General features: G+C 35.5%; 1 protein-coding gene across 10 annotated transcripts in view; it reads left to right on the top strand.

Annotated features, from left to right (window-relative positions):
• The window catches only part of RIT2 (Ras like without CAAX 2), a 446,014-nt gene that overhangs the window by 255,136 nt on the left and 171,032 nt on the right, over window positions 1–19,846 (top strand). The window contains exon 5 of one of the 10 annotated variants that reach the window (XM_045042158.1): window positions 1,078–1,645. The exons of the other annotated variants lie outside the window; for them this stretch is intronic. Within the exon in view, the coding sequence (XP_044898093.1) occupies window positions 1,078–1,173 (96 nt within the window). The 3' untranslated portion in view covers window positions 1,174–1,645. Of the gene's footprint in view, window positions 1–1,077; window positions 1,646–19,846 lie in introns of those variants that run through there. 10 annotated transcript variants of the gene reach the window in all.

Genomic DNA, 19,846 nt, shown 5'->3' with positions numbered 1-19,846 from the left:
TTTCAGGTTGAATAAGAAACACCTTCCATATACCATAAATCTGCTTCAAGCTGCCCCTACTGTATCATTGTGATCCTCAGTTCCTTTCTCCAAACAAACAAGATTGACAATACAGAAACTATGGCTAGCTTCTGATAACGCAGAAACCACAGACTGCAATCCTTTACCAGATTTCATGTGGTTCATTATAATTTATTCTTATCTGATCAGACACTCTCAGGGCCTGATGGGCAAACTGATGGCCTCATCTCTACAGGGTAATGATACTTCAGTTGTCCTTAGTACTCCTAAAGAGATTAAATGACCAAAACCTAGTTCAGGGGCCAGGCAAATCATCTCACAATTCTATTGTCATGACTCACTTTGTATAAAGTTAAATTACTAAGTCATGCAAAACAAATTTTTGTAAATTGAATTACCTAAATTGAATGGTTTAGTTATAATTTTAGATACTTTATCTTTATTTAAACTGCCCTTAAATTTGAGCTGGATTTTAATAGTTTGTGTGTTTCCAATTAATAATTTTTATTCTTCTTAAAGTAACGTCGTAAATTGTTTTTCTAAGGCTAGAATCTTCACTAAAACAGTTTACTCCTACTTTAAGTGTTAAATATATTTGTATTTTTGTATCAGATGACTTTTAAGTTTTCTCAAGTGAAAATATCTCATATGGAGCCAATGCTTATAAATCTATTTTTAATACAGAAACAAAATTTCTACGATTTCGTGCAGTACATTTTTGTAGTGGCATTTTTTGTATATCTGACTTGAAAATCTAAGCATCCTAAAGTGGCAGCTGACTATTTTTTAGGAGCTATAATATTTGTCTCCTCTGTACCTGTTCTTCTGCATTGCTTTATTTTTTTCCCCCAAAGTAGTGTTTAGTATGACATGGTTACATTTCTATGAGATAGGAATTCAAGTTTATCTCACCAGTGAAATATGAATCTCTTCTGTGATACTTGACAAAAAGGAAAGAAAAAATGAGAGGTATAGGTCTAGTGGTGAACTCTTCAGATACTCCTCTGAAGAGTGGGGAGGTTCTAGGTTTTTTTTTTAATTTTTATTTTCTTTTAGGACTTGTGGGAAATGACATGTGGGAGCACCCTGAGATGCAAATATACCATCAGTGATTACATGACCACATTTAACTGTACTTCTCAGAATTTCTAGGAAACATAAACCTTTAATTGAATGCCAGTCAAGAGAGCTACAAGTGACTCTTGTAAGCCAGTACATTTGAGAACATGAGGGAAACATCTTCAGGCAAAAGTTAATCACATTGTCTGCAGAATGATTTCTCTCCATGATTCCAACACTGGCTGGCATTTGCTTTCCTCTCCCCATCCTGGCTCTCCTTCTGCTTTCCCAGGATCAAAGGTGTTCAACAGATACCCGGTCTCAGCCTGGGTAATTGCAGATTAGCAGTGATGTGACTCACAGGCATCACAAACATCACTGAAACAAATAACAAAAATAATATTAAGCTGAGTAATTTAGCAGATTTGACATACTTTCCCTTTTAGATAAAAGCAAGTAAACAAGATAGTCATAGAAAGTGCAAAAACCATGAAAACTCAAATTACAATCTTTTTAAAACTGCTCATGTACCAATGTCTCCAATAATGAAGTGTTGATATGCAAATTTGGCTTCTGGCTGTGGTGTTTGTGATAGAAATAATTGTTCCTATAATTGTAGAGTGGTTTTTCTTTTTCAAAATGCTTTCAATTCTCACTTTATTTTAATCCTGTAACTGCCCCGTGTAGTTGTAAGGCAAGCAGTTGATGGATGAGGATATTTGAGAAGTAAGTATACGGATAGAAATTGATTTTAATAAAATACTGCTGTTAGTGACAAATTTAAGACTAAAACCCTGATCACATGTACTCTTTTTCTTACATCAGTCTTTAAAGGATAGGTCTCCATTTTAGTTTTGGGTTTTTTCCACATTTCCCCCCCAAAACAAAGATGTTGACACCTGCATCATCTATAGCTCAAAGGAGTTTTGTGAAGAGTCCTAGAGTGATAATGTTAAACTCTGGAAGCTTCTGAAGGAAATCATGCTAGTGCTTATGTTCAGTGTTAGGAGGCAGAGAAGCAGGGTTTTTACTTGACAGCTCTTCTTCCTCATAGAAAGTGGTTGAAAGGGAAGTGCTGATGATAACAGCTGCTTCTTATCATGCTTGTGTGGTAGAGTGGGTGGCTACATTTTGAATCCATCTTGGTGAATTCCAAGTCCCTTTTTACCAAGAAAAAGAAACACGTTTTGTTGCCTGATGTCCTTCATCATAAATGACGTCTTTAAGAAAATATATTGAAGCGCTCTGTTTAACTTTGAGTATTTTCTCTGACAACAATATTCATTTTGACACTGATCCTGATGATGCATTTAGTATTGCAACACTCTGTGCCAGGCACTTAGCACACATAATTTTATTTCATCTTTACCATAAGGCCACAAAGTAGGCTCCTTTATGGTACCTATTTACCTATGAGTTGTCTGAAACTTCAATACATTCAGTGACTTGCTCAAGGTCACATAGCTAGTTAGGGCTGTGAGAACATGTCCAGTGTCTCTGATTTAAAATCTCACTATTTTATAATTTGGGCCTGCAAACCATTATTGTTTTTCATGAAATTTGTTATATTCATTTCGGGATCTTAGCATGCTCCTGAGAGGATAGAAGATAAACAATTGCATTTTACTGGAGCAGGAAGGAGCAGAACAATAGCTCTTTGGAGGTGGAGTGAGGAGCTCCAGGGCAAGGAGCTGGACAAGGCAGTAATAGCCAGAGTTGGGAAGAATGTGAGGAAAATTAAGGGCAAGGAAATGGTGCTCAAAACTACTGAAAGGCACTGTTCTCTAATCAGGGGCACCATCTTGTCCTGAGTCCAGCCAGACTATTCTAAGGCCCTTTTTAAAGTCCTAGGCTTCAATAGGTCCCTGAGCTTGCGTGGCCTTTCTCCCTATTGGGTCTTCTGCTGTCACACTGGGGAGTGGAAAGTAATAATTTCTGCCTTTTTTCTGTTTTTGCAAAATTCTACAGAGTAAAAATGGTGCTATAAATGGAGTGAGTCCCAAAGATCTGAAAGCTGGGTTAGGAAAGTTTTATATCTGTTGTAGACCACAAACTGTTTTATACTGAAGGTAGACCATGACAAACCTTTCAGTGCTGACAGTCTAATTGCAGCTTAGTACTCAGTTTGAAGTCTTGAAACTCAGCTTTCCACAGCCTAACTCTTCGAATGCAGATCTGGAAATATGAAAGACCTTTGTTTATTCTTCAGTTATCTACGTAGTGAAAATAGTTCAACTCCTTTATTGAGAGGGGCATATGAAAGCTGTAGAGATCAGAAATTTCTGTGTTAAGAAAAACATCTATTTAGAGTTTTTGTCAAGCATGTACTTCCCTTGGCAGAGCGGTGGCAGTTTGGGGACACAGTAAAGGAATGAGTAAGCCAGTCTCTGTCCTCAAGGACTTTCTCTTCTGAAAGGATCAATGCATGTGATGTACAACATTGTATTAAACAACAGAACTAAATGTTGAATGATATGACACATGCATAAGTGCAATTGTCGTTGAAAACCAGGAAAAATCAATGTTGGCAACATTTTGAGGAAGGGAGATGCTGAATGGAGTGGCATCCTGACCAGGTAGGAAGGAGCAGGTGAATGATGACAGTCCTTCGGGGAAGGAACAACAAAAGTAGGTGTAGAGAATAGGCAATGTGAACCAGGGCTGTGAGTGTGCACAAGGCATGGAGTGTTGAGGAGGAGAAGTTGGGAAGACCAGCCTGCCTGGCACATGTATATCAAGCATCCTCAGGATAATTTGATAGATAGGGCCTACCTTGAAGACACACACTTGGTCAAACACAAAGCATAAATATGTACCAGAGTATGTTGGATATGTTATAATGCAGTAGTTGCAAATGCCATTCGAGTTTTTAAAAGTGCAAAGGAGTAATACTTCATCTTTAATCAGTATATTAGATAATTCATGCAAACACATTTTTCCAAATGATGAGGGTTTTTTTGTGGGAAAAGAGTTTTGATAATTCATGCAATGTAATGGGAATACACATTTAAATTTGACAATTATCTAGCCTTACTTATCCTTTCCATAGCATCTTCTTGATAGGCTATTTCATTTCATTACACATCCAAATATATTAACTCCAATTAAAATGGGAAAAAAGCTTAGAATTTGATGTAATTTATCTAGATGGGTAAGTTTTGAAACTAGAATTTGGAGGTGGAGTTTTGCTGAAACTATTTTTTAATCCAATTTATTTACCAAATATTTAGTAATTACTCAATAGGTAACTGGCACGTTTTTAGAATCTGGTTGTTCTGGAGTGAGCATGACAAATTCAAACTTAAGAATCTGAAATTATAGTAGGGGAGACAGATAATGATCAATTTGTGCATGTATGTACCAACTACACACTACAAAAATGGTGTCGTGAGTAAAATTATATGCAAATTTGTTTATATTTATTTCTAATATTTATAATTATAAATATATTTATATATTTATAAATACACACATGGGAAGAAAATTCTTTGAAATATTTGAGCAGAGGTGTGGCAAGAATGAGTTTTCATTGTCCATCTAGTTGATGGAGGAGGGCAAGAATGGAAGCAGGAATACCAATCAGGAGATTTAGTCATCAGGATGAAGGATGATGGCAGCTTGGGTAAAAGCAATGGACTATTCATGAATTCCATACTCATGCAGCACGCTGACAGGATGACAGGTGACAAAATTACAGTGAAGTTTGGAGACCTTTCATGTATGGACAAACTGCTACATCATTCAGTGGTACCAGAGGGCACTGTTGCACTGTCACACAACACAGTGGGTGTCCATGATGAGACTCCTCAAGACAAAGTGAAGACCTATATTTAGCAAATACATTTTAGAAAATAACAAAGTATATCATCAAAAGAACCAGATAGTCCTGAGCTTGAATATTCACTGAGACAATCACTGTGTCCTTGGACGCATGAGTGGCAAACTCAAGATGAACACCCAAATTCTCCTTCAAAAAAGTATATCCCTCCCAGCACAGAGATAGGAGACATAGTCAGTAGATCACTTCAGCTGTCAGATGCTTCAGGGTCATCCTCAGTAACAAAGCCTCCTTGACTGAGGTCCTACCCTTCCCAGGGATACCCACTTGCAATGAGGCATGGGCAAAAATTTCCAGCCATTGCAATCCAGTGGGACACTGCGACAAGCAAATCTTGCTCCAGATCCCCATGCCGGTTTGGCAAAGACTCCGTTGGGCTTGCATTGTCATTGACCTTCTCCCTGTATCCAATCCAGCTTCCTACTCCTTCCTTCACAAGCGTTGATCTCTAACCAGTACCATGTGCTACCAAATCCCTCTCAGTGTCTGCTTCTGTAGAATGGGGATAATATTACTTTCACAGGTTTTTAGGTAGTAGATGAGATAATGTTATTAGATTAGCATAGTCCTTGGTACAAACTAGGGACTTAATAAATACGAGGTACTACCATCCTTATCCCTCACCTGGATTGTTTATTCTTTGGGTTATTCTAACAGGTTTCACAATTTAGACCCTACCAAATCAAATATTTAGGTATTGTGTCAAAAGGAAAGGTGGTTAAAACTGGGAGAAGGCCCAGTGAATTTTTTAACTGCAGTGTATAGGCTTCAGTGCACAGATTTTGCAAAATGTATTTTGAAATTATTTTCCTACTTTTCAAATGTGGAACAGAATAGCCATCTTGAAGTAACTGAATTTTGAACAAAGCTTTGGAGGAATCAATGTTAGGAATTTCTGTTAGATCATGAACTAAGTCAAACTGAGTAAAAAAATGACAATAAATGAGAAAGACCTAAAATGATGTTTTGCCATTTTAGAAAAGTTAATTTTTCCATGTATGGACAGCCTCATCCTGAATGAGGATGAATCTGTATCACCTAGAAACATTGTGGGAAACACAAATTCTCAGCCTCTATCCTAATCCTCGTAAATCAGAAACAATGGGAAGAAGGCACAGAAATCTATTTGAACAAATGGGGTGATTCTGCAGCAAGCTAGAGAGCCACAGGGCTAGAAGGAATATAGATGGAAAGACATGAGATCATTTATACTTCAGACTCCATAAGAGAGAATCTAGACCCTATAAGCATTTTTAAAGTCTTAAATGAGATATTGGAGACCTGAAAGAAAAACACACATGCTCTTTTTCTCACACACGCACGTATGTACATAGACACATAAAAAATAAAAATTTTAAAAACTGATACAAAAAGAACAGTGATGAAAATATCCTAAATTAAATCCACTTCTCCATTCAAATATGTCATAAGAAAATCTAAATTTTACTGCATATATTGTGCACCTGTGACTAAATGGCTTCCCATTTGGCAGTTTCATGTTTCATTGGAACAGAGGTTGTGTCTCCTCAGTTTGAAGTGACATAACTGTTTGCTTCCCTTCCTTATTTAAATGGTGTTACAGTGAATTGTTTGGTTTTCATGGATCATTGGCCACATTTGTAAAATTGACAAGTCAGTGGAAGTATATAGAAAAGCTTAAAGCTTTATGGGAAGTATAAAGAAAAGCTTAAAGCTTTCAAAGATTGGGGCTTTGAAATGAAATCCCAGATACAAAGTTGTTCATATCTCTTAAAAATTTTCAGACCAATCACTTAACTTCCTCAGAAGAAATACTGAGTAGGTGAAGTTTTAAAATTCTTATTATTCTATTTGAGATTTCTGCCCTCCTTGCCCTTTCCTAGGTATCCTGGTATAGCCAAACTCTGACATTTGTGATAATTTTAGTTCTCAGGCTTCTGGTTGTATTGAAAACAGACCAAAAAAAACCCTCAGTGTGTTTGTGCAGCTATAAGTATAGGTATCATAGAGACCAAGACGATCCTGTAAATCCAAAAGAATGATATTTATAGGTTGAATTACAAAAACAGGTTTTGCTTGTTATCTGAAAGTACAGTGTTCCTATAAAACCTTTTGTAAACTGAAAGGACATAAAGCAAGGAAGTAAAGAGTATTTTGTAAAAGTGAAAATCATCATTAGATTTCATTTTGATGAAAAGAATCTGAAAATCAGATACTAATGTAGGTCTTAGTAAAGGCAAGTTTTCTGAAGTAAACTTTTCAGTAGCAAAGGAAACCGATATTCTGAAAGAGGAACATTTCCTGTTTGCACACTGGGAACTCTTACCCTTTATTCGAACACATGTTTGGGAAATTACATAATCATCTTGCTTTTATATTTGTTTTGAGAGGGGCGCGTGGGGGCTCAGCCGGTTAGATGTCTGAATTTGGCTTAGGTCATGATTTTGCAGTTTGTGAGCTGGAGCCCCACTTCGGGCTCTGTGCTGACAGCTCAGAGCCTGGAGCCTGCTTCAGATTCTGTGTCTCCCGCTCTCTCTGTCCTTCTCCTGCTTGTGCTCTGTCTCTCTCTCTCTCTCTCTCTCTCTCTCTCTCTCTCTCTCTCAAAAATAAATAAAAAATATTTAAAAATGTGTTTTGAGATAATTATACAGAACAGGAGGTTACAAGCAAATGTGTAAAGACCCGTGCACCTTTCTCTTAGCATCCCCAGTACTATTTTCTTACGTAACTATAAAATATCAAAACCAAGAACTTGATATTTGTTCAATCCATAGAGAATATTGAATTTCACTAGTTATAACACACTCATCTGGGCGTATATTTGTATAATTATATGCAGTTTTATCACCTATGTAGCCTGTATAACCACCACCACAATCAAGATACCCTGTTGTACCATTACCTTAAGACTCCCTCATGTTACTCCTTTACAGCCATACCCATTCGCTACTTACCCCAATTTCTAACCCCCAGCAACCATCAGTCCACCAGTCCATTCTCCATCTCTGCACACATGGTTCATTTCTTGATTGTTACACACGGAAATCACCCAGTATGCATCCTTTTGAGATTGGCTGTTTTCATTCAGCACTATATCCTGAAGTACATCCAAATTTTGTTTATCAATAATGTGTTCCTTTTTATTACTGAATAACATTCAGTTTGGATATAACTACAGTTTGTTCATCCATTCACCCTTTAAAGACATTTGGGTAGTTTCCAGCTTTCATTTATTATAAATAAAGCTGCTGTGAACATTCATGTACAAATTCCTGCATGAACTCAAGTCTATAATTCCTTGGGATAAAGGCCCAAGAGTGAAATTTCTGGGCCTTAGGATGCATCTATTTTTAGTTTTGAAAGGAGATACCAACATATTTTCCGGAGTGTCTGTACTTATTTTACATTCTCACCCTTGCCAGCATTAGATGTTATCACTATTTTTCATTTTAGACATTCTGTTAGGTGTATAGTGGTATCCCATTATGGTTTTAATTTGCATTTCTCCAATGACTAATAATAATAGACATCTTTTCATGTGTTTATTTGCCATCTGTATAGCCTCTTCAGTGAAATGTCTGTGCATGTCCTTTGACTATTTTATAATGGGGTTATTCCTTTTTTAATTTTTTTTATTTTTATTTATTTATTTTTTTTAGTATTAAGCATTGAGGAATTCTTTGTAAACTCAAGATTCAAGGCCTTTGTCAGATATACGATTTGCAAAAATTTTCCCCCAGTCTGTAATTTGCTTTTTGTTCTTTTAACAAGCTCTTTTGCAGGAAAAACTTTAATTTTGTTGAAGTCCATTCTTTACTTAAAAGAATCATAATTTTGGTATCAAATCAAAGAATACCACTTAGTCCTAGGTCTCAAAGATTTTCACCTATGTCCTTTTCTTGAAGTTTTATGTTTTACATTTAAGAGCATGATCTATCTTGAATTATTGCTTGTATAAAATGTGTATTATTATTATTATTTGCTTTGTTGTTTTGGTTTGTTTTGGATATCTAATTGCTGTAGTACCATTTACTGAAAAGGCTACCTCTTCTCTACTGAAATGCTTCAGCAAATGATTCCATTTTTTCTTTTGGTCTATATTCTCTTTGTTCAGATTGAGTACATTCTATTGATCTGTTTTTAAGTTAAATAATTCTATTCTAATACTAGAGAGAGATTGAGTGCGAGTGGGGGAGTGGCAGAGAGAGAGGGAGCACAGAATCTGAAGCGCAGAAGTCACATATAGGTGGGATAAGGGTTATGGTAGATTCTTCTCTTTTTTTATATATATATTTTTTTAAACGTTTATTTATTTTTGGGACAGAGAGAGACACAGCATGAACGGGGGAGGGGCAGAGAGAGAGGGAGACACAGAATCGGAAACAGGCTCCAGGCTCTGAGCCATCAGCCCAGAGCCTGACGTGGGGCTCGAACTCCCGGACCGCGAGATCGTGACCTGGCTGAAGTCGGACGCTTAACCGACTGCGCCACCCAGGCGCCCCGGGTTATGGTAGATTCTTCCCAGTCTGTGTCAAACACCCTTAGTAGGTCCCTGCTTTTGAGCTTTTTGTTTGTTTTTCTGAAAATGCATATGATAATTTTATCCTTTGTACTCAATTGTTCTGATAGTCTGTGGAGTAAATTCCAACGCCTGATCCCATCTAAACACAGTCCTTGTGCACCTCTCTCATGCCAACTTCCCATGCCTTGAATTTTAAACCATAAGCATACTAAACCATTTGTTCAGTGAACATCACACACTAGTGTGCCCTTCTTGTTGTGACTTCTCCACTTGCTAGTGCCTCTGCACTGTTCACGCTGGATCCATTTTGTGTACATCTGCCCACACAGCTTGTCTGTGCACTTAATGGAAGGACGAACTAGTTTATACTAAATGAAAAAAAAAAAAAAAAAAAAAGAAGAAAGATGTTTAAAAAGAATAGGCAAAGAAATACTTGGTGTTTTTTTTTTTTTCCCCTTACTGGACACAAACTGAGGGAAGATGGAGACAAAGTTTGAGATAATTCCATGGAACATCACCATCCTAAGAAAAGGTGATTCAAAAATATGTGTGTACATCCTTTAAAGCACCAATGCTAAGTATGATGCTGGATATGTTGAGAGACACCAGGCAGAAAGCTAGGTCTCTTGGTCCAATCCTTGAGTGTAATATAAGGAAACAGGAATAATTGGAAATACTGCATTGTTTTCAGTAGTGTTTGTCCTAATGGAGGAGACAAAGCCATTTTTGTAATAAACAGATAAAATCTGGGGCCAAAAAAGACAGGTTTTGAAATGCAGTGTTCTCTACACAGCAATTAATGATGTATATCCTCTGCTTCCAATCTATCAGTAATACTACAAAATTAGAATAATCTGCAATTAAAATGACCATGAGGAGCAGCAGGGGAGAGGCTGGATAGAACATGGTTTTTCTCTAAGAAACCAATAATGTCAGAAGCATCGTTGGAATATCTTAAGTATAGCATGCTACTATTTAAATTAAGATTTATACTTTTCTTATATTTTTTTAGATAGAAAAGATCAAGGAATAAAGACATATAATCAAAGATGACATTTCTTAGGAAATTCCTGCAGTAATGACATTAATATGATTTCAGCACTTTTACGGTTCTATTTTGCTGTATATTCAGCATATGTGTCTGTATAAAAAATGAGACATTATGAGACAGGATAGATTTGGTTTTTATTTTGAGAATAAAAGAGAACTTGTATTATTTGGTTCTTGCCTGATGGAAAATAGAGTCATAATAATGGGCAGAGCATATAACTGAATATGTAATGTGCATTCAGGCTGGCTGGCTGTTCTCAACCACAGAACACCTCTCTCCCTGCTTGCTTATTGAACCTGGTATTCAATATTAGGGAGTGCAAACTTTCATTCCAAGAGAGACAGGCTTAAAATGAAAATGCTCCTGGAATAGGCAGATATATATATGTATATCAGAATATGTATCTGCCTATATACACGTAAATGTGAGTGTATACGTTTTTCTCAGTTATTTTTGTTTAATAAAAGGATAAATATTGCTTATAAACGTATGTTCTTCTTCCTTAGTCTTTATCCCTAGTTCTGGGTTCTAGAGCAAGCCTCCTTACCTGTTACCTGCTCTCTAATCACCAATACATGTTTCTGTATATTTACAAACCATGTGTAGTTAGAAATAACAAGTATTATAATTTTGCCTATTTGTATATATTTAAATACATCATATGTATACCCACACATATTCGTACATGTAAGTATACAAGTCTACCTATGTATCTATTCAGGCAACTTGTTCTTGTTTCACACACGGTTATTATTTTGATATATATGTTGATATATATATAAACCTAGTTTATGCATTTTAATGGGTTGCATAATCAATTAATACATTGAAATTTATATTGACCTATTGTAAAATGCTTCCACCAGGTTTTTCACATTACTAGCAATGCTGCCACAAACATTTCTTTGCACATCCATTCAAAAACATGTGCAAAAAGAACCTTAGCAGATATGGCTGAAGTGAAACTGAACTGGGTGAAGGCATGCAAATTTATAGTTTACTGGGTATTGAGGGTATTGACAAATAGCTTTCCAAAATAATTGTACCAATTTACACACCCTCTAGAATATATTAAAAATCATTTTCTGCATCCTAGTTATTGGGTTTTACATTTTTGTCAGTCTAACTAGTATGAAAATCTGTCATCACTTTGCTTTGATTTCTATTCTCCTGATTGCCAATTAGGTGGGGGAACTTTTTCATGTACCTTTTTTGTATCCTCCTATGAGTTATCTTTTTACACTTTGCCACATGTTTATTGTTACCTACCCTTTGTATATGAGTTAATAGGAGTTACTTACATATTCTGATGAATTTTGTTTTTATGTTTTATGTGCACATATACATACATATGTACATACATACATCCATTCTATCACTTCCTTTTTTCACTTTAAGTTTTCTTTGTGAGTTGCATTTTGAGATTTGCCTAACAATTTCTTCTTTAGCAAGACAGAGCTGGTATTGCTGGTCAATCTATTACATAAATTTCATAATTGTTTTCTTTACTATATCAAATACTAAAGAGATCTGACAAGTACATACTAAGACTGAAGATCTGTCCACTTTTTCTTGTAATTTGGTTAGACTGTGTCCTATATAGGATGATTTTCTTAAAAGCACATGGGTATATAACTGTTGGATCTCCCAGATTGCTTCTTTTTTTTTAATCAATGAAATAAGAAAGACTTTATTTTTATAAATTCACCAAAATGCATTGTAAACTTTAGTCCTGCTCTGGTCCAAATTACTTTTTAAGAAAAAATTAATTCTAGTGTAGTTTATGTGTAGTATTGTATTAGTTTTAGGCATACAATATGGTGATTCAACAACTCTATACATTACTCAGTGCTCATCAGGATAAGAGTACTCCTAATCCCCTTCACCTGTTTCACCCATCTCTGTACCAACCTCCACTCTGGTAACCATCAGTTTGGTCTCTATAATAAAGAATCTGTTTATTGATTTCTCTTTTTTTCCTTTATTCATTTGTTTCTTCTCTTAGGGTATTTGTCTTTCTTTGACCAACTCCACTCAGGATTATACCTTTTAGGTCCGTCCATGTTGTTGCAAATGGCAAGATTTCATTCTTTATGGTTGAGTAAAATCCCATTGTGTATCTATATACCATAGCTTCCTTATCCATTTATCTATCAGTGGACCCTTAGGATGTTTCCATAATTTGGCTACTATAAATAATGTTGGAATAAACATAGGAGTGTACATATCTTTTTGAATTGTGTTTTTGTGTTCTTTGGGTAAATACCAAGTAGTGGAATTACTGGATTTTATGGTAATTATATTCTTTTTTTTTTAATTTTTTAAATGGTTATTTATTTTTGAGACAGAGACAGAGCATGAACGGGGGAGGGTCAGAGAAAGAGGGAGACACAGAATCCGAAGCAGGCTCCAGGCTCTGAGCTGTCAGCACAGAGCCCGACACGGGGCTCGAACTCACCGACCGTGAGATCATGACCTGAGCCAAAGTCGGATGCTTAACCGACTGAGCCACCCAGGTGCCCCTATGGTAATTCTATTCTTAATTTTTTAAGGGACCTCCATACTGTTTTCCACAGTGGCTGCACCAATTTGCATTCCGACCAACAGTACACAAGGGTTCCTTTTTCTCCACATCCTTGTCAACACTGGTTGTTTTTTTTTTTGTTTGTTTTTTGAGTTTAGCCATTCTGACAGGTGGGATCTCGTTAATGGTTTAGATTTGCATTACCCTGATGATTAGTGATGTGAGCATTTTTTCATGTGTGTGTTGATCATCTATATGTCTTCTTTGGTGAAATGTGTATTTATGTCCTCTACCCATTTTTAAATTGGATTATTTGGGGTTTTTTGCACGTGTTGTATAACATTTTTGTGTATTTTGAATATTAACCGTTTATTGGGTATGTCATTTGCAAATATTTTTCCACCATTCAGTAGGTTGTCATTAGTTTTGTTGATTATTTTTTTTGCTATGCAGAAGTGTTTTATTTTGATGTAGTCCCAATTGTTTAATTTTGCTTGCCTCAGGAGATATATGTGAAAAATGTTGGGCAATGTCAGAGAAATTACTCCCAGTGCCCTCTTCTAGGAGTTTTATGGTTTCAGGTCTCAGATTTAGGGTTTTTTTTTTTCAAATTTTTGTTCAAGTTCTAGTTAGTTAACATACAGTGCAACATTGGGGTGCGTGGGTGGCTCGGTCAGTTAAGCCTCTGACTTCACCTCAGATCATGGATCTCACTGTTCCTGAGTTTGAGCCCCCTATCAGCCTCTGTGCAGAAAGCTACTTCGAATCCTGTGTCTCCGTACCTCTCTGTCCTTTCCCTGCTCATGTTCTGTCTCTCTCTCAAAAAATAAACGCTTAAAAATTTTTAAAAATTAAAAAAAAAACAGAGTGCAATATTGGTTTCAGGAGTAGAATTCAGGGATTCATCACTTATATACAATACCCAGTGTTCATCATAACAAGTGCCCTTTTTAATACCCATCACCCACCAAGCCCATCCCCCACCCACTTCCCTCCATCAACCCTCAGTTTGTTCTCTATCTTTAAGAGTCTCTTACGATTTCTGTCTTTTATTTCTCCTCCCATATGTCCATCTGTTTTGTTAAATTCCACATGTGAGTGAAATCATATGGTATTTATCTTTCTCTGACTTATTTCGCTTAGCATAATAAACTAACTCCAACCAAACTGTTGCAAATGGCAAGATTGGATTCTTTTTGATGACTGATATTCCAGCATGTACACACACACACACACACACACACACACACACACACACACACACCCCTGCCTCACATCTTCTTTATCCATTTACCACTTAATCCATTTACCACTTTGGGCTCTCTCCATAGTTTGGCTATTGTTGGTAATGCTGCTATAAACATCGGGGTGCATGCACTCCTTCGAATCAGATTTAGGTCTTTAGTCCTTTTTGTGTTCTTTGTGAATGGTGTGAGAGAGTGGTCCACTTTTATCCTTCTGCATGTTGCTGTCCAGCTTTCCCAACACTATTTGTTGCCTTTTTCCCGAAGTATATTCTTTCCTCCTTTGTCAAAGATGCTCTGTTCTGTTCTATTGATCTATGTGTCTATTTTTGTGTCGATATCCTATGGTTTTAATTATTACAGATTTGTAGTATATCTTGATATCTGATTGTGTGCTCTCCAGTTTTGTTTTTTGAGATTGTTTTGGCTATTTGGAGTCTTTTGTGTTTCCATACAAATTTTAGAATTGTTCTAGTTCTGTGGAAAATATTTTCAGTATTTTATGGGGATTGCATTAAATCTGTGGATTACTTTTGATAGTATAGATATTTTAACAATACCTTTTCCTCTAATCCATGAGCATGCAATATATTTACATTTCTTTGTGGGTCTGCATGGCTCCTGACCACATGCCTGCCCTTCCTATCCTCTCTGATGTGACCTCTTCTTTAGATTTAGCTGTGGGGAGTCCATTCTGCCAGTCTTCAGATTATTTTCTTGATTATTTACACTGATGTGGGTGCTATCCAGCTGTATACATGGGTTGAGATGAGTCTAGGACCCTCTACTCCACTATAATCCCTGGAAGTCTCCAGATTGCTTCTCTATTATTTTTCCCTTTTCCATCTTTTCAAAGCTGCTTTATACACCACATTCTATTACTATAGCTTTTTTCAGTTCTCTTCTCTAATCCTTTAACTTCTGTCATGTGGTTTAAATTGGTCTTATAACTAGCATATAAAAATATTGTATTAATATAAAATATAGACTGAAAAACAATGTCATATATTTGCATTTTTATAATTATTGGTATATTATAATTTATGTTTCTGCATTTGTGATATTTCTGTTTGTCTCTCTTTTAATGCATTCTTGTCTTTAGTTAACTATTATTATTTTTTATCTCTTATTGTTTGGAAGTTCTAGTTTATACCTCATATGTTACCCTCCAGTTTTCCACAAACGTATATATCTTTTTCCCAAGAGAAGCCAAAATTTGTGAGTGTTTTTATTTTTTGGAAAACATAGCATTAGCATGCTTCAACTGCCCTCCAATTTTTCCCATTCCTATTTTCTAATTAATTGTTACTTAGAATCTTCTAATTTTAAAATTTTGAAATAGTTGATGTAACAGAATATATGTAAATTATAGGTACATAAAAATAAAATGCCAATCAATAAACTCTACAACCAGTTTGTGAAACACAGAACTATGGGTATTCTATGGGCCTTTACATAATATCATTTTCCTCTTGTACTCTTCTGAATTTATATTCATAATAATTTGCTTTAATTTAGACTCATTACATGTCTATGTACTGATCATCATGACATATTTATATACATTTTATAGGTAAAAAAAAAATAAAGCCTACTGGAAAAGGTCTCTTGGAAAACATTGGTTCAGTAAGTTATGTAGATATTCCAAATGATTCTCAAGGGTTATTTTACATTCATACAATTATTAAAGACCCACAAGGCCTTCTGTTTATCTGAGATAAGCAGATATCAATAAATATCTATATCTATTGCTATTTACCATATTAAAAATTAAAACTCGGTTAAGTATCAATATATATCTATTGATATTTACCACATTAAAAATTAAAACAAAACTTTAAATTTATTATTTTTACATTACTTAAATAATAGTAACCTGATTATATGTTAGTATCAATAACTGATTTTTAAAAATAAGATCAACCTATATTTTCCTCCAAATTTACTCACAGTGATATTGTTTTATACTATTTGCAAATCTCACTAATGTCTGGCCAAAAAGAAGACAGCTGAATTCTCATATCTGCTTTTTTATTCAGGCTGCAGTGCACATTTGGTTTGGTAAGTATATGGAAAAAATCCAAGGTTAGAAAAGGGAACATATTTTCAAAGTTCTTCCAGGTAGTGGTGGAGATTTGTATTTGATGATACAGGATATCCTAGAAGGGATATTTTCTTAAAAATTAGTTGCCAAGTAGAATCTATACCCATGTTAGTTGAATTTTATACTCTTGTGGCTTGTTTGTTGGTTTATTTATTTTTGATACTCTTGTATCTTAAAATTTATTGGTTTACCTTGCATTTTTAAATAGACCTTTTACAAAAATATACATGGTTTTGTAATACCACACACTGGTCTGATAGAAAATATTGGTTCACTAAATTATGCCTATCTTCCAAATGGTAACATATTTGATTATATAATATCAAAATAGTAGGTTCATTAATTTTACTTACCAGTTTCATTTTATTGTTTTCTAATTTTTTTTAACGTTTATTTATTTTTGAGACAGAGACAGAGCATGAACAGGGGAGGGGCAGAGAGAGAGGGAGACACAGAATCTGAAACAGGCTCCAGGCTCTGAGCTGTCAGCACAGAGCCCAACGCGGGGCTCAAACCTACAGACTGTGAGATCATGACCTGAGCCAAAGTCGGACGCTTAACCGACCAAGCCACCCAGGCACCCCTACCAGTTTCATTTTAAAAGTCTTCTAGAATTGGGAAGTTCATGATAGAGGATACAAGGTTGCCAGAATTCTAATTTTTGTGTGAATGCTTAAGTTTTGTTATTGGCCACAAAAACTGTCAGTAGTACTCCTTGAAATGAAAATTTCATTTTCTTAATTGTCAAGAAAATGTATGCCAGGTATTCAAACCTGAATAACGATGGCTTATCTGTTAAGCATTCTTTCAGGCAAAATCAGTGTTTTCTAAAAATGTGGCTATCTCAGCTCATAACTCCAGCCGGCTGTGTAAGTGCTTTAACTCAAGAAAACCATTGTATATTGGCAGCAGAGAGCTGTTTTATGTGTATGTGCACTTCACATTTCCTTAAAAATGTTAATTCAAGGGTCAATATTTAGTGAAATTAATTTTGACAGCTTCAAGTTTATTCTAAAACTTTATGAGTATGTGGCAGCAAGTGATACTGCACTTGTTCAATCTGGTATCACTACCTTGATTCATGCCAAAGCAACAGTCCTTTTACCCAATATTGTTTTTGTACACATCAGAACACATGCCAGCACAGTAGAGAAAAAAGCCAAATAAAATCTTAACGGTATTATGGAAATAGTTTTGACCTCTTGAATCTACTGAAAGTCTTGAGAATGCCGATAGCTGTGTGTTTCATGCTTTGGGAGTCACTGCTAAAGATAAGCCTTCTTTATTTTCTGATTGCATCCCTTGGTGTTTTTTCTAGTGTATCATTCATTTTTTTTTTCCCATTGAACATCTTCACATTTTCTCTTTACTGTTGAGTCCTTCTGCCTCAGCCTACAAAGTTGAATCTCTACTGTCCTCAAATATCTTGTTTACTGAAATATGATTGATATTGATCTTAAAACAGAGAAAATTGTTTCACAGAATATTTATACGTATAAGGAAGTCTGTGGTAGAAGTTTGAACCAGGGGGATGATGGCACGATATTTAGATAGAGCCAATACCATCAAAAGAAACTCTTTCACTGAAAGGTAATTGTAGGTGTGCTTTCTAGCTTCTTGCTTACTGATAGCTGTGGTACAATGTATACAATAGCCATGCAGTGCCAACCTGGCACATCCTAAACCTAATTGTTTATATATGGGGATTAGCTTTATTTCAACAAGTGCTTGCCTGCCTCTCTCATGGCATGGACTACGAATCTCACTTTCTCACACAGAATCTTGACTCTAAGGTAGGTTTTGTGAACAACTCCAGAGACATTTTAATTTTAAAACTCATTAAGTGACTGTGCAGTCTGCCACATGTGACGTATTGTAATAATACCATCCAGCTAAGAAAAGCAGAAATTTACCCAAGTTATACAGCATTAAATTTTGTAGAATGAAAAGCACATCATTAAAGATAAATTATCTTACATTTCTTAATCATACACTTAATTTAGATTAATTAAGAAATATAATGCATACTCTATACTAATTGATTATTAAATATTATTACTGAGATTTAGTTAATAACTTAATTAGTTTCTAATTATTCATTTTTATTAATTTAATTTATTAAATTTCATTAATTGTTTTGAAATTGTATAGTTTCATAATAGTCTAACTTGTTCGATTTAGTGATATATGGGATTGTATGCTATTGAGGAAATATTTTACTAAGCTTTTATAAAAATGTAAACTGTTAAATGGTGCTACATATTTTAATGACATTAAGTAATCCAGGTGTTTTATGGAAATTTCTTCAATATTTTTGAATGCTGTCCTTTGACTTAAATACAGTAATCATTTGAAAAAAATACTCTTTCCTGATGATGTGTTTAACTACATAAATGTCTCAGGTCATGTTTTCTTAGCTATTTTATAACCAACTCATCTGAAAGAGTGAAATGTATAGAAAATTGCCCTGAATTTCTTCCCTTACAAAGAAAAAGCAATGCTGCCAAGATAGGCTTTTGCTTTTAAGATTGGAATATCCAAATTACAGAACATGTTAGCATGCTTTTATAGCTTAAGTGATATTTCCAGAAGGAAATGACGACTCCAAAGTTGAGCTCTTAATGCACCTCAGGCTTGCATTACCTCACACATTTGTGCATCAATATAAAGGTGATCATCTTAGAACTCATGCAAAAAAAAGAAAAACAAAACAGTATGAGTGGAGTCTTGAAGATTGGAGAATCTTTTCTTAATAGATACTAGAGGAAAAGATTTTTAGGTATAGAACAAATGAGCAAATAAGGAGGAAGAACAGATATCAGGGGAACAGAGGCAGCAGAGGTGGGCACCACAAACACAGACTTATTCTCTATATAAGGGATCTCAAGTCTCTTGATCTCTCTTGCCAGCCTACATCTCTGTCTCACCCACTGAACCCCATAATTGAGGCATCATGGCTTTCAACTACCTCAAAATTTGTCACATTTCAGTGGCCATACAAATTATCTAGCATCAAATTTGAAGCTTCGCTATTCCTTATCTGTAGATTCAGACTCGTTGTGTCTGTGATGGGACAGCAGAATCTGGTGACCAGCACTCAGTGTAATGCTAATGTGGGTAAATGATCTGTGGACCACTTTGTGAGAAACACAGCCCAACTCAGCCTCCCTATGGAACCCATATTATACCTTCCAATCTCCAGCTAACAAGTCAGACTCACTGTTGTGATGTTTTGACAGCTCTGATCTAGGATTCCAGTTCTACCCAAGGACAACTTGTCCTCTTCATTTTGCCCAGGCTGTCAACTTACGTCCGCCATTACATCATTTGTTCCTTTCTTATTCACCCCCTGCTCACTCACTTGCTTATTCTTTGTCACTATCTTGATAGGTTTACAGGTACTCAAATTCCTTTTTACCACTGACCTTGGTTTCTAGTTGGTCAGATGTCTTATACCCTGTACTGTGTTGAATATTGTGACTCCAAAATATATGTCTGTATTTT

Source organism: Felis catus, chromosome D3 (genome assembly GCF_018350175.1).
Source record: "Felis catus isolate Fca126 chromosome D3, F.catus_Fca126_mat1.0, whole genome shotgun sequence".
Taxonomy (NCBI): Eukaryota; Metazoa; Chordata; class Mammalia; order Carnivora; family Felidae; genus Felis; species Felis catus.
This window is presented reverse-complemented; position numbering and strand designations above follow the sequence as displayed.